Genomic DNA, 16,429 nt, shown 5'->3' with positions numbered 1-16,429 from the left:
CCAGTTGAATCAGAGGCAATTACTACCTTCACTGCTACATACTGTTATTTCTATTCAGTCACTAAGTCCTGTCTGACTCTTTGCAACACATTGACTGTAACCAGGCTCCTCTGTCCATGAGATTTCCCAGGCAAGGACACTGGAGTGGGCTGCCACACTCTCCTCCAGTTACACACATATGAAAAATGAAATAAACTATCTTCACGAGCTAGCGTGTTCAGGAGTGTCACCGAGAGGAACATCAACCTGCTTTACGCCACGCTGAGAAAACACGAGGTTACTTTTAGAACACAGAGGTCATCTCAGTGGTGGCACTTTCCCTGTGTTTCTTCTCCACAGCCACAGCAGTGTCTGAGGTGCACAGCGTGGGCCGTGGGCAACCCCACGCCCCCAACACAGCCTGCTGCACTTAAACTTAATTTGTTACAGTCAAACCTGCACATTTATCAGGACCAGGTGAGCCAGCTGCAGGGCACACCAGGCTCCTCAGGGAGTGAAGCTACCTAAGATAATTCACACATATTCCTCCAAAGAGACGCTTATTTTTAGATCCTAATCTGAGCAAAAGAAAATAAAAGTCATTTAAATGACAGGCTTTATCTAAAGTAATCAAAACTTTTTCCCGTAAACAGTCATTTAAAGGAAAAAAGCTCAGATGTAATTTTATCTGATTTCTCCCTCCCCCAAATGTCTCATTTTATGATTCTTTAAAATTTTCACGACACACCACAGATGGCAAGCGATGGTTCAACAATGTTTCCACCAGGTGATTCACCCACGGCTCTCAAACTCACGGACCACCTGGACCAATGCACCTGCAGGTGGTGATGGAGTCAGGCTCACATTTCCTGAATGAGTCTGCAACCATGAATCATGAACTTGGATGAAGCTGTTTCAAGACAGGTAGTAACTACAAGTACACAGTTGAGAAGTAAGAGTATTTGTCTTGGAAAAATGTACTTTCATTTCTTATCTCAAATGATTCCTACAGTTAGCTTTTCAAATACAACTGCAAAGAAACAAACAAAATCCAAATAAACCAAAAACAACAAACACCACATAGCACACAAACATATTATACCATGAACAAGAGCCAGAGGGAAAAATACAAGAGAACAAAAGTGCGAAAGGCATGAGATATATACATGTGACAGGCATGGACTATAAACACTTGGATACATAGGGAAAATTAGAAAAATATTTGTGTGAAATAGACAAAAATAAAAATGAAATAGTCAATTCCATAAATAAATGAAATTTTAGAACTAAAATAATACCAATAACTGAAATTGAGAAATTAGTTTAATATCTTATTAAACTATTAAAATCTTATCAACACTATTTAATATCTTATTGAACTAATAAATCTTATAGTCAAAGATGAAATCAGTGACTTGGAAGACAGGTCATTAGGAATATTATTTATTAACAGAATAAAGCAAGAAACAAAAAGGTGGAAAGTACAAAAGTAAAACAGGAGCAACAAAGGGTATGGGTGGGTCTCTGCCCAATCAGCATAGGGCAAAGGCAGTATTTAGAGACAAACAGAGAATGTTCTTGGATGAGTAGAAGAAACCTATCTACAGATTCAGGAATAAACATCTATCCAGACGCACTGTGTCAGACAGCAGGACAGCACCAACAAAGAGCATGCCTGAAAGATGCTGGGAAGGTCCCAGAGGAGTAGGACCGAAACAAAAAGCGGTGAACAGCAGCCAGAAGAGAGCAAGAGAAATGTTGACAACTTAGAAATCTATACACAGATGAAACTATCTCTCAAGAGGAGAAATCTGGAGTTCCCAACAAAGACCCTCACTAAGCAAAAACTAAAGAATAAATTTCTGACAGAAGGGAAACTATTCTACATGGAAGTTCTGAAATGCAAGAAGAAAGCATTGATAAATCAAAATTAAGAGGGAATGTGTAAAACAGTAATATCCTGCAGTTTAAGAATAACTACAATTAGGATAAATTACAAAAATGGATTAGGTCAGAAGGGGCAAGTGGAGTAAAACATTTGTAAGATGACATGCAAAAGAAACTAATACCTTTAGACTCTGGGAAATTAAGAATGTTTTTAATTTCAAGGATACATACTAAAAAGAACAGAAACTCTTATAAAACCTACAAACTACTAGAGAAAAGGTGGAACTGAAAAAAATAACAAAGTGGTAAGAAAAGAGAAAAAATACAGAACAGTTACATCACATTAAAAGCACAATATAAAATAATAGATTTAAACTAAAAACACAACAGTATTACAGTAATTGTGTATGCACTAAATAGTCAAAAACTATGAGTAGGTTAAAATTAAACTTTATTCTATTTATAAGAGACACACATAAATATAATTACACAGAAGAGTTGAAAGTACAAAGAAGGAAAAGACATGCCAAGCAAATTAAAGCCAGCTGGCATCACTATATTAACATAAAGCAAAGTAGAATTTAATGCAAAAAGCCTTAGCAGAGATAAAGAAAGTCACTTTATAATGAGAAAATGCATAATTCAGCAGAAATATGTAATGATTTAAACTTGGATACCATCAATAGTAAAGTCACAAAATATATAATACCAAAACTAGAATTCAAAGGAAATCACAATACTGATGGGTGATTTTGTTACCTTCAGTAACAGAAAAGGTTGAGAAAACAAGCAAAGGGTACAGAGAAACTTATGAACAAGATGAACAATCCTGACCTCACAGACTGTGAAGCACTGAGATCAACAATTTAGACTTCATGTTCTTTTCAAGTACACAGTGAATGTCCACAAAAACCAACTAAATATTGGACCCTATAACTAGTCTCAACATATTTCATAGATGTGCAATAACGAATGGCATGTTTTTTGACAACAATGCAATTAAGCCAACTATGAACACAGACATACTTAGTCAAATAAGTTTATAAACTAAGAAATAACTGTAATAACCATGGGTCGAAGAAGAAATCACAGTGAAGATCAAACAATCTATAGTTGACAATAACAAAAATACTACAGGATGCTGCCAAAGTAGTACGTATATAGAAATGTATAGCCTCAACTGCATATATTTAAAAAGGGTAAAAATATAAAAACTAGTGAGTTAATCATCTATCTGAAGAAGAAGAATACAAACCAAAGAAGGTAGGAGGAAAGAAATAAAATAAGTTGACATTATTAAAATAGAAAATTATTACATAGCCATAGGGAATCAATAAAGTCAAGAGTAGGTTTTCCTAAAGACTACTAAAGTTGACAAAACCACTGGAAGACTAATCAAGAAAAAAAAAGAGAAGGGACAGAAATACGTATCAAGAATAAGGACAATCAATACTACAGATCACACTTAGAAGAAGAGATTATAGGAAAACATTATTAACAAACTTTAATAAATATTTTTGAATATTTAGGTACAGGTGACATATTTCTTGAAAACCATACTGTCCAAAACTGACTCAAGAAGTTAAAAACTTTAAATAAAGTTTTTTGACTAGTTGAAGTTAACTACTTAAAGTATTTAAGAAATATATTTAAACCAGTAGAGAAATCAACTCTGTGAAACAACTTTCCACAACAAAAAATTCAGGCTGACATGGCCTCCCTGATGTGTAAATGTCCAAGGAATAAATGATTATAATTTTAAACAAAAAATATTTTGGAGAAGGCTCATTGATTTATTTTAAGAGAACAGCATAATCTTGACACTAAACACCAAAAGACGATGTGAGAGGGAGGCATAAGTTAATCTCACTCAGATACACCAATGCAAAAACTTCACAAAAATGACAAGCAAATGGAACCCAGCAATACATGAAGGAGTATTATGCCATGACCAAGTTGTGCTTTTCCCCCCAAATAATACACGGTAGGTGTGACATCAGAGGGTCAGTTGGTATAATCTGGCATATGAATATCTGAAGAAGAAAAACTTAAGATGAAAAATCATCTCAAAAGATTTAGTAGAAATACTTTTAAAATTATATCAGTGATTTAAAGACAATTTTTAACAAAATAGGAATAGAGAAAACTTCTATTATATATTGTAAAGAAGGGGTTCTGTAAAAACTTATAGCATCCTCATGATGAAATGTTGAAAGCTCTGCCTTTCACACTGGGAACAAAAGAAGAATGTCCATTATCACTATAGCGACTTAACGTTAAGCTAGAAATCGTTGCTACAATGAGAAGGAAAAGAAAGAAAGGGTACAAAAAACTGAAAGAAAGCAAAATATCATTATCTGCTGACTAGGTGATTATAGAAAAAATACAATAGATTTCAGATTAATAATTAGAATAAAATTTTACCAAAATGGATGGATTCAACCATTTTTATAGAAATCCATTTTATTTCTCTATACCAGCAACAAATATATAGGAAACAGTTCTTTCAAAAAATGGCATTTATAACAGCATTTGAAAAATGTAAAGTATCTAAAAATAGTTCTAACAAAAGTTATGCAAGATTTCAATGAAAGTTTTTAAAAAATTTGAGATGTTAGAAAAGACTTAACACAGGTAAGAGATACTCCAGAGTCACAGTTTGGAAGATTTAGTATGAAATGTAAACGACCAAGGAGAGCCTGCATGTGTGCTCAGTCGTGTCCGACTCTTTGTGACCCCATGGACTGTGACCCCATGCCAGGCTTCTCTGTCCATGGCATTCTCCAGGCAAGAGTACTGGAGTGGGAAGTCATTTCCTTCTCAGGGGATCTTCCCAACGAAGGATCAAATCCATGTCTCCTGCATCAGCAGGTGACTTCTTTACCACTAGAGCCACCTGGGGAGCCCAGCCACAGAGAGCACATCTCTCAGTGAGCACATGGAGGACGTGTTTCTATCAGATATCAACTTATTATAAGCGCTTACGAATTAAGGCACTTTGTTATTTGGCCAGGAAAAGACAAAAAGACCAGAACAGGGAACCCAAAACAGACCTGTGCATATAGGAATACTTAGCATGTGACAGAGAGGACCCTAGATCACTGGGAAGAGGTGTTTTCTATAAAGGGTACTAAGAGGACTGGTATGGAAAAGTAAGTGAAAATACTACTTCACATTATTAACTGCCCCCCACCAAAACAGGAAACAACAACAAAAACACTTCCAATGGTCAGAGAAAACTGATAAATTTCTAGAACTTAATACAGGAGGACAGCTTCACCATTCTGGAGTAGAGGAGGAATTCTTAAATGTACAGAGTGAAAGCCAACAACAAAACAGAATTATAAATTTGACAATGTAAAATTAACAATTTTATTTATAATTTAACCACTGGGTGAGTAAAAATTCAAGTTAAAGACCGAGAAAGATTGTCAGCAGAATAGAGAACTGAAAAAGACTAACATCCAGACATCATAACTAACTACAAAGCAGCTGTAGTAACTTCCCAGCAAAGCAGATTCCATAAGGTTTCAAGAGCTGAGAATAATTCTCTGTGCTTGGAAGCCCCAGCTCTGGACTCCCAGCTCCACAGCCTCTGCAGGACATGTGCCAGCTCCGGCCTCAGAGAGATTCTTCCTTTCCCCCCAAATGTAGCACACATGCCTGCAGCCAGTTAGCTCTATCAGCCCATTTCCAGCCATGGAGAACTCCAGCCCATTTCTCCCACGCAGAATTCTGGGAGTCTGGCAGGCTTCTTATTTTGTCCTATCTCTGTCCCTTCCACTCCAAGATGGCAGTGTTACTGCTGATACAACATTTTCCAAAACTCTTGAGGGTCTCTCATGTGTGTCATGGGGGGACCACACTGTCAGACAAGAGCCCCTCCACAGGTCTTTGCTGGACAGGCCCATCTATTCTTCACTCCTGCTGAGATGGCTAAGTGGATCTAAGAGACACACACCTCTCTTCAGTAAAAGGCTGTCCAGCCACATCCTAGGACTTCCCTCCAGTGCATGCTTTCCACACATTGAATCTTCTAAGGTTAGCATCTTCTGCAGTCTGGAGAGACTGCAAATGTCCCTAGCCGTCAATAACTGAATATCATTCCAAGGTCTAAGTAAGGTTGAAAGTACTCTTTCCCCCAAGTATTCTACCTGGAAAATGAAACTGTCAGGTTAGCACAAACTCGTGATGCTGTAGGAAGGGTATCTGCCCTGTAAATAATTTGACAACAATCTAAGTATTTTCCTTCAATAAAGCTCCAGGAAAGTTAATTTCTAAATTCTGAAGCAAATGTTGTGCCTGTGTCAGCTAACATTTTCAACACTCCCTTCTTGGTGTGCTGACCGAGCAGAGCTCTGGGCAGAGCACCGGGCGTCCCGCCAAGCGGTCAGCTGGTAGAATGAATACGTGGGCATTTCCCTGGCAAGCATTCCCACACCCGCTGATCTGGCTGCTTGACTTAGAGTAAAAGAGGAAAATGGTCTCCCAGGACACACAAACACTCATCAACGTCAGTGTTTCCACAAAGACACCATATCCATAAGAGGCCCTCCAGTGTTTCTGGGAAGGAACACCACTGTCACCTTGTCAAATACCACCTTGCTTCTGTTGCCCACATAAGCCTCCCTGCCTCGGTACTGCTAAGACACGTGTTTCTGATACTCAACTAGACTGTGCGGCAGCATTTCACAGGCTATGCAGAAAGCACAGTAACCAGAGACAGGTAATGCAAGTCTCTGACCTGAGGGACGTCACATGCGCCACAAAGAATTCTGACAGTTGGCTTTGTGCTATGAGAGAAACAAACGACTTAAGGAACACATATTTATTTCTGAATTACAAAAGCAGAGGTAAGTCTTATGCTATTTTCCTTGAAAGACGAAGTAACTTGTATCAGGTGACTCAAACAAATTTAATTCTGTAGAGAATTTTAATAAAACAGCTCTCCTTTCTTAAAATGGAAAAGCCTTTTAGAGTGTTAGGTCAGTAAAAGAAAAAGCACTTTATTTTCCAGAACTGGTCGTTTGAAACAGAAAAAAGAATATTTTAAGACTATTTTAAAATCGATTCTTTGTTAAGCATAGAAGCATATTTAGTAAATACCAAAATGTATTGCTATTTATATTTTAATGGAAACTTTGCAATGAGAAAAGCAAACTTGGTTGAATCAAATGTTAAGCCCCTAAATCAGTGTTCTTTATATGTTTTACATTTTACTGTTTCATCCCTTCCGCTGAACCTGTATAATTGCATTCTCACAGTATGAAAAACGAGGAAAACTATCATGCTGAAGTACATGTGAGATATCTCAGAGATAAACAGAGGTGCAGTCATACTTCTGTCCAGTAAATCTCTCCAAGCTTGACTAAGCATGTTAATCTAAATATAAAACTGTTGATGGAAAAACTAGAACAAGCCAGATTTGCAGACAGCCTTGTACCTTTCTCATTTTGTAATGAGAGGTTTTTTTTTTTGGCCCTACCAGTGGCAGGTAGGGTCTTAGTTTCCCACCAGGGATTGAACCCGAGCCCCACACAGTGGAAGTGTGGGGTCTTAACCACTGGACTGCCAGGGAAGTTCCATGTACGCAGACTTTTTAAAAGGATATATAGACTTAAAAAAGGATATGTGTGAATGCTAATATACTTATGTGTACTAAGTATGCACATTCTTACTTATAAGTCTGTAAGTATATTCACATCTGAAAGATCCTATAGAATTTGTCATTAGCTACAGAGATTATAAATATTTCTTTCTTTCTTGTTATTGGGTATTATCTAATTTTTTACTATAAATATATAAAATTGAAATGTGAGAAAATGATAATGTTTTTGTTTAAAAATACTTATGTATTAACTTTCATGACTATAATTAGTATTTCCTATTAATAGGATAAGGGGAAACATGTCAAGTCTCTTTACATAGTCAGTTTACTACAGAGAAGAAGAAATTAAACATAGTCATATTAAAAAACTGCAATAAAATCTGAATATTGTTCAATGGTTTCTATCAAAGACAGAAGCACCCCAAAGAAGCAAGAGCACTCTTACTCAGTCTTTCTCATTGTACAACAGAAATAGTCATGAAGGACATCACATAAAATTTCAGAACTGATAAAAGGGAAAGAAACGAAGAAAATAAGATTAATGAAAACAAAGGAAAAAACCCTAAGAAATCCCAAGAAAAGATGTGTTTGCTCAAGAGAGACGGGAGGAGATGGCTGTTGGCAGCTGCAGGACAGTCTGGAGGGAGTGTGTTAACAGTTGAGATAGGCCATGCAGACCTAGAGGCTCCTTCCCGGGAGGCCCGCTGTCCTGGGGCAGGGCCCCCACTGGGGTTCGGGACAGCATCACCTCACATCAGGGGGCGGGGCTCACACAGGGGCAGGTCCTGGGCTCAGGCCTTCCAGCACTGAAGCGCGCTGGGGCCAAGGCTAACAGAGTGGACCCCTCCACCTTCTTCTCAACCGGGAGTTTCAGGCCCATGCTCTCTTCTCAGAGTCAGTGCCCGCAGTGAAAGGGAAGCAGTCACGGTTAGAGTCAGTCCCGTATCTTCCCTCTTTAGTTCTAAGTGGATCATTTCTTTCACACTGAGAACAACACATTCAATAACATCATATTCAATGAAACCAGACACTGTTTTCCCTCAACCTTAAACTCACCTTATGGGAATGATGTAGGAGAAGAGGAGAAGAAAGCGGAAGAGACTGCGGTACCAGGGGCCTGCGAATCCCTGCAAGGTCACCATGACAACCGAGAGGGCAACCAAGGCCAGAAATAGTGCTTTGGTCAGCTGATTGAGCTCAAGGTCCAACAAACCAACCTGAAAGAAGATACAGAATTAGCACAGAGCCACAGTGTCTCTAATTTTACAAGTCTGAATACATGGTAGGGAGGATGGTCTTAAGTTTTCTTTTGTATTAGCCTTTATTACAATAAAACACAAAGATGTATTCACTTTACATTTGCTTGGGAAAACTTATGACATTTTGTTTTTCCCAAAAAGGTTCTAGAGATTTAGGGAGAATTTCCGGAAATGAGTCATGGCTCCCAGAAGGTTTCCAGAAAGAGGCTACTGAGAAAACCCAAGTCCTGAGATGCTCTCTCTGAACGATGAGGTTACAACCACCACTGGACAGAAGGGGATGCACAGGCACACAGCCGGCTCCTGCGAGAGCACAGGTGCCTCTTCCTCTGCACGGGCCAGGCCAGAACAGGACGGCCGTCTGTCATCCCCCTCTGCCAAGAGCCTCTCTGAAAACAACTTCTCTTAATTAAGAACAAAAGCAACAGATGGAATAGTTAGCTTGCAACGAGAACTGGTTAATTTGCAGAAGTCCTCTACTGGAGGTTCTCCCAGGAAGGTACATGACACTCAGATTCAGTCTGTGGATTATTTACCAGCTGAGCAAGACATGGGAAAATTATGTCAGTAAGAATTCATTCATTTTTTGTGTGTGATCTGTGCAGGATCTTGGAGGTAGAAAGGGTGAGACATCCAAACATTGCCCATCCTAAGAGCTAAGGGAACACAGCTCTTCTGAAGCATGCAACTTCACTTTCCAGCCCAGTAACCTCCACCTAGTCTTCCTCCCAGCCGAGTTTCATGGCTGAAAGACCACCGTGCAATGCGGTGTGGCAGGCAGGAAGGGGTGTGGAGAGGGCAGGGTGGGGCTTTGCAGAAAGGCTTTAGAGCCGCAGAGAGGAGAAGGGACTCCACGCAGCAGCAGAGACGCCTCAGGACGCCATGTCCGTGCCAGTTTGGGTGCTGGCTGTGCTGCCTCGCTGCACAGCTCTCACTGCCATGCCCACCGTCTTTACCACTGAGGACCTGCATTTCAGTCTCTGCTTGCTAGCCATGTGGCTGTGGATAATGTCTCACACTCTCTAAGCTTCACTCTCCTCCATGGTAAACTGGCGCTGCCCATCTAACGGAGGTGCCAGGGGCCCAGACAGCATGGCCCCCCCTCAGGCCAGGGCACAGCAGGTGTTAACAGAGCCGCTTTCTCCTAAGTTTTATGACTCTAGCAGAAAACTAAATCCTATCGGGTTATCTATTTGTCATCTGAGTTTCTCCTGTATCTGGTACAAATTTTGAAAAAGAGAAATTAAAAAGGGAAACATGATTACCAAAACTACCAAGACAGCGGGCACCTGGGAGTCTGATTATCAACACCATTTAAAAACCAGCACGACCAGGACGAACACCTTTATAAACACCTTAAGTTTAAAACCTGAGGGATTACTAAGCAGCTTAGTAACAGTTTACTTTGTAGTGCCTTTTCAAACATCACTTTGGCCAATAAAAGGTGAGTCTTTTCCAACCTCACATATTTAGTGTATATCTTGTTTTGATTAATATTTGACACAAACCCTCATGAGAATGTTAGAACTTGTACTTAAAAAGAAAGCACAAAACTCTGTCAGAAAATTCATTAATTGCAGCACTGAAGAAAATTCATTCATCATACAAGTAAGTTTAAATGTCTACTACATTTTTTGCTAAACTCTAAGGTTATGGAAAATGAAGGTGGTGCAGTGGTAAAAGAATCACCTGCCAATGCAGGAGATGCAAGAGACGTGGGTTCAATCTCTGGGTTGGGAAGATTCCCTGGAGAAGGGAATGGCAACCCACTTCAGTATTCTTTCCTGGAAAATTCTATGGACAGAGGAGCCTGGTGGGCTACAGTCCATGGGGTCACAAAGAGTCGGACACGACTGAGCACACACGCGTGCTAAGGTTATGAAAAATGAGTAAACTATGAGATTTCACCTGGGAAGAAACAGTCAGTCTAGTAGGAAATGTTAAGCATATTAAAAAGCAGAGACATTACTTTGCCAATGAAGGTCCATTTACTCAAAGCTATTGTTTTTCCAGTAGTCATGTAAGGATGTGAGAGTTGGACTATAAAGGAGGCTGAATGCCAAAGAATTAATGCTTTTGAACTGTGGTGTTGGAGCAGACTCTTGAGAGTCCCTTGGACTGCAAGGAGATCAAATCCTAAAGGAAATCAATCCTGAATGTTCACTGGAAGGACTGATGCTGAAACTCCAATACTTTGGCCACCTGATGCGAAGAGCTGACTCATTTGAAAAGACCCTGAGGCTGGGAAAGAGTGAGGGCAGGAGGAGAAGGGGATGACAGAGGATGAGATGGCTGGATGGCATCACTGACCCAATGGACATGAGTTTGAGCAAGCTCTAGGAGATGGAGAAGGACAGGGAAGTCTGGCTGCTGCAGTCCATGGGGTCGCAAGTCAGACATGACTGAGCAACTGAACAACAAGATGAATACGAGTAATATATCCTATAAGAGAGAAATCTTCTCTAACCAAGCTTATGGACAAAGTCACCTCCTAGAACTGACAATCAGCATCGCTGCTGGTTGACACCTTATAGCCTTTAAAGAGGTTGCACATGCAATGGGAATGACAACAGGGACCCAGAAGCAACACGGCTGAAAGTGTGTTTAGGGCAAGCACCCTACTTTCACACCCGACCCAGATACTGCAGGGTCCTCTGGGTGGCTGGGAGCCACTGGGCCCTGGGGTAGGGGCGAGGGGCAAGGGTGGTCTGCAGACCCCACCCCTCCGAGCCAGCCCCCAGCAGGCCCTGGCCCTCACTAGGCCCCCACCCCACAGACTCAGCCCCTCCACTGGCCCCTTACACAATGCCCCGCCCCTCACTACGCCCCCCAACACACCAACAGGCCCAGGCCTAGGACATGTGGCTGCCTCTGGTCACGCTATTTGGACTCAGAACTCTGGAGACTTTCCCCAGGTCCTAGCGATGCCTCGCGTCCATGTGTCTGCAGCAGATGAGGCCCTTCCTGGGCCGCGTGGGCCGGCCAGGTATGCAGTGCTCCCTGGGGGGCGCCCTGCACTCCTGGCGGTCACTTCCAGCACACTGACCTGGCAAGTGGGCAGTGGGGCCAGCCAGTCCGGGACGAGCCACGCCAACGGTGTTCTGGAAGCTTCTCCACCAGCGTGGGGCTGGGCCTCCGTGAGAGTGGGCAGTGGGGACCTGGGCGCCTGATTTATCAACTCCATTTAAAACCAGCACGACCAGGACAAATACCCTGCATTCTCCACTACTTCAACTACTACATAGTTTAGGCTTGAATTATTGAGAAAAATAGGGTTTTGGATTAAAATGAAGAAAAAAATTAAGCCAGGGAAGTAGAGCATGTTTCAAAGCCTGGTCCTCCGCGGTGACAAAGGCGGCCTGAGTTCCAGGCCTCGGGAGGGTCAGATGAAGTCATTACTCATTCAGTCAGCGAGAAAAGACTCAATTACCTCAACGTAAAGATGCTATCAATGAATGCAAAGTGCATATTTTACTCTATTCATCCAAATCCCATTAAAAAGTGAAAGGAATGATTTAATCTGGCCTTCCAGAGTTGGTTTTTTTTGTAATAAAATAAAGAATCACTGTCTTGCAAAATGCATAACCACTACCTCACACTTTCCCCTTCGTTGCAGTAGTGAAGGAAGGTCTGTTAAGAGGCAGGAGGAAGCGGTCAGCAGTGGGCACCAAGTTTCCTTTGAAACAATGCCACGTGTGGGACTGAAACGTTACAGGCGGCCACTGCACTCTGATACACAGTTCACTCAAAGTGTTACTACGTCTCCAGTGGAGGAGGACATGTGGTCAGCCGCCTGACTGGTGCCTGTAAGGCGGACATGCTGTGTCTTCTCCAACCACTTCTAACTGAAAGGAGGGAATAACAAGTTTAGCAGAGAACACACAGCCTCTCAGCAGTCGGCTGCTCCCTGCTCTTTCAGGAGCCTTTTCTCAGCGACTCTTCTTCCTGGAACACAACTGCAACCACACTATAGTATATATCAATAGTACAGTCTTATTGGAGAGGGGGGGTCAATTCTAACAAAACACAGTGAGAAGAAGAGAGAGAGTTCAACTGTTTTTTAAAAGGTCATTTGCAATTAATTTTATACTCATTTTTCTAGAACACCCTTGAAAGTTTCTTCAACTTGTCTAAAATGCAATCTGGACTCAAAAACTATTCACCATGAAAGCTAATTAACGCTAAAGCTACAGATTCTATAAAGGTGGTAACTTGAGTTTTGATGTGAATCTCTTCCTTCTTTAAAAACTTTTAAAACATCTAAACAGGCCAGATACCTTTTACTCCGATTTCAAAACCTTTTCACCCCTAACATATATTACTAATCAGTTGAAGTAATTATGACTGTACAAGAAAAGGTAAATTAAGTACACTAGGAAGTAACTTTCAACATTTTTGTAATTTCCTATATTAGTAAAGCAAATTTTCTTCCACTTGTCATAATATTTGTTTTACTTGAAACAACTGTGATAACAAAATTAAATACGCTACTGGAAATTTTAATCTCCAAGGGAAAATCTGTGCATAATGTCTAAGGCACCACAATGGCTCTGGGAAGGGGCTGCTCTGGGGTAATGAGCACAATAATTGCCTGTATAATCTAAGACGCCACTAATGGCAGCGATCACAAATCCACTTAGCTCCTCTTTAATTTATGTACCAAGTTTTAAACAGCTAATGGTTCTCAGTAAAATAATGGTTTATACTAACAATGAAGGGTAAATACGGTATCCTCCTGCTTAATCAAGGAAACATCAGTCAGGTTTGTTAAGGCACTGGGGACGAATGAGACCCCGCCTTATCTCAGCAACACAGCACCTCTCCAGCCTGTCTCGAAGTCCCCCCAAGTACCCGAGAAATCAATGCAGAAGTCTCGTGTTATAAAAACTTAGTAGCAGAGAAAGCGAAAGGCATTAATAAGCATCACCAACTGCTCTTCATGTGCTATTATCCTGGATTAATGTTATGTGCACATCCAAGCTCTGTAACCTTCCTTCTAAACTCACATTTCCTTACCTACTACATGAAGGTATTCTGGAATAACAAAACAATAATGTGCAAAATGTCAAAAAGCCAATTTAAACTCTTGAAGAAAGCTAAGTATCATTTTAATTTGTCCTGTATTTTCACTGTAAACACATCTCAATTCAAAAAACAGAAAAGCCTCCAATCTACTAGCAAATACACTCAAGACAACTCTACAGAGGCCAAAGTACAGCCTTACATGACAAAGACGACTTAGGGGAAACAGTGACGTTGCTGTTGCTGTCTCCCTTTTAGCAGCTAAACTATTCTGGGATCAGCCTGTCAGTCCCACATCATTCAGAATTTGGGTTGTGACTACAAAGCTGACATAGGATCACTGCTTTAACCTCCTGAAATTACTATAAAAAGCACATATTTTTAAATATCTTAAAAACAAATCAGTCTCATATTTTCTACTTATAGCAGAATCTTAAAAATAAGAAAAAAAATAAGTAATTTTCAGTAATGTACTTCTGAAATTCTTCCACTAAATGTAAACTTCTAAATATTATGGCAATAACTTTTTCCAGTTAGAGTTTTAAAAGTACTTTTTAAATTATAAAGTGATGCCATATAGCCCTTTTTCCCCTTCTTCTCCAGTTTATTTATTCATTCATGTTTGGACATGAGCGCCTTAGTCCTAAGTGTCTGCCCTGCATGCAGGCACTGCCCGCCCATAGACAACTTGGCTATTACCATTTACTGCCCCAGTGATCTGCGAAATAAGAAGTGCTTCTTTTAGCTGTTCTAGTCTATTGGCTCAATAATCTGTGCTTTAAAAGCTCCCTAAATAAGTATCAGCACAATAATTCTTAATGTTATATCACCTTAATTTTTAAAAGTCGAAATCTATATTTACACGATACACATTTAAAAGTCTGTACTGAAAGAATATTTCATATTATACATTTTTGCCTACAAATAAATTTTGCCTATTTTGACTATTCTATGTTCAGCATTTTAAGATTTTTTTCCTTGCTTACCATATATTATCACATATTTCTTAATATTTAACATTCAAAAATAAAATGGGGTTGCTATGTTTTTCATGTAAACAAAAAAAGCCTTAATGCAAAGCTCAGCTACTGAACCAGGAAGCACAATGCTTTCCATATTACTGTGAGAAACTCAAAAGGAGGGGGGACCCAGCACGAGCCCTCACAGAGCTGACACTACCTTGGTGCCGACCAGCTCCATGTTCGGGGCGATGCATGCCATCAGACTACTCTGCCAGCCAGACACAGCAAACATGCTGTTAGGGGTGAAATTCCTAAAACCTACAAACAGATTACTTGCTGAGTTTGAAGGGGGCTTCATGAATGAAGAATGAGGCTGTCTTTTCAAACATTCAAGCTTCCAGATCATTTGAGAAATTTCAATACTGGCTCGGGCATTTGCTATAAAACGTACCCGCTCAACATTTTATAATTGTCAAAACTGCCAGAAAATGGCACATTATCTATGAACATGTGTACATACACATATACAAACGTCAGATCTTTTTTTGGCAAAATTCAGAATGACTTCTACATTTATGTAGGATAATTTGGTCAAGTCTGTTACTATCTGACAGCATCTGTCATAGTAGAGCCTTTATTAAAGCATAACCAGTATATTAAAAAGTCATCAAATTTAAAGCAATATAGTGACTCTAAGTGGTAAAATTTTTTGTTTTTAATAATTATTAAATTATTTCAAATAGGTTCAACCTGTGATACACCAAAGCCATATTTAAAACCAAAAATAAGTAAACATAAATATGCAGAACAGTCTGGCAACTATTTGTAAATTTAATTTGTACTCTATGTACACAACCTACATTAAAATCTATAGCACTGAATATTTAAAAACAACAGTTTTCTAATGGACAGTAGTCTTGGTCCTATCTTACAACAGCCCACATAGCTTACTGAAAAGCCAAGGATGCAAGGTGACTGTGCCTCACACGTCACTGTCAGCCGAGCACTATGCTGAGTGTGATCTGCGTGCACTGCTGCCATGCCTCCTGCTGCCACTCGGCTACTTACTGCTTGTACAGTAACATTTCTTTGCTGGGCAGAGAAAGCGAAAGCCATGGTGCAGCATGTTGTGGCTTCACCAGCAGAGGGCGCTCAAGTTTACTCTTTTTCATCCCTGACCGCTGAAAGCTGCCTTTTCATGGAAGAAGAAATTGACCTTCAATCAGACAACTTAGTAAATTTAATACATGTTATCTTAGTTTTATTATGAAAAAATTACCCTAAATATCTATGCTGCCATGAAGAATCAAAGACAGAATTTATAGACTTTAACATGATAAACTACATACAGGGGGAAATTTCCTAAATAAAAACTTCTAGCAAATAAAGAATCATATTTAAAGATATGACACCCAAAACACTGTAGGTAACCAGTACAGTAGTACAGTGCGAAAAGATTTAGATCTACAAATTAAGTCAATAAAGTTTTAACAGCTTATATCAGTGGTTTTGAGATCCTGCATATATTTTACCTTATTTTTGTCTTAACAATGTAGTAAGCTAGCAGTTTTAACTGGTTTTGCCAAGACCACCCACCAATTCAAAAATAACTGCGCCAACAGACTAAGTTATCCATTGACACCAAAAATTTCAACATTCAACAACATTCATATAAGTGAAATTTGAGGTCAGGCATTTGATTTCAATTTAGT

At 39.9% G+C, this 16,429-nt stretch overlaps 1 protein-coding gene across 2 annotated transcripts in view; it reads right to left on the bottom strand.

Moving 5' to 3' along the window:
- ATP9B (ATPase phospholipid transporting 9B (putative)) overlaps window positions 1-16,429 on the bottom strand; it is a 157,722-nt gene that overhangs the window by 37,004 nt on the left and 104,289 nt on the right. For both annotated transcript variants that reach the window (XM_070453003.1, XM_070453004.1), the window contains one exon: window positions 8,531-8,691. In XM_070453003.1, coding sequence (XP_070309104.1) covers window positions 8,531-8,691 — 161 coding nt within the window. The remainder of the gene's footprint in view (window positions 1-8,530; window positions 8,692-16,429) is intronic.

The sequence above is a fragment of the Odocoileus virginianus genome, chromosome 22 (genome assembly GCF_023699985.2).
Source record: "Odocoileus virginianus isolate 20LAN1187 ecotype Illinois chromosome 22, Ovbor_1.2, whole genome shotgun sequence".
Classification (NCBI taxonomy): domain Eukaryota; kingdom Metazoa; phylum Chordata; class Mammalia; order Artiodactyla; family Cervidae; genus Odocoileus; species Odocoileus virginianus.
Note: the sequence above shows the minus strand (reverse complement) of the source record. Positions and strands in the feature narration are given on the sequence as shown.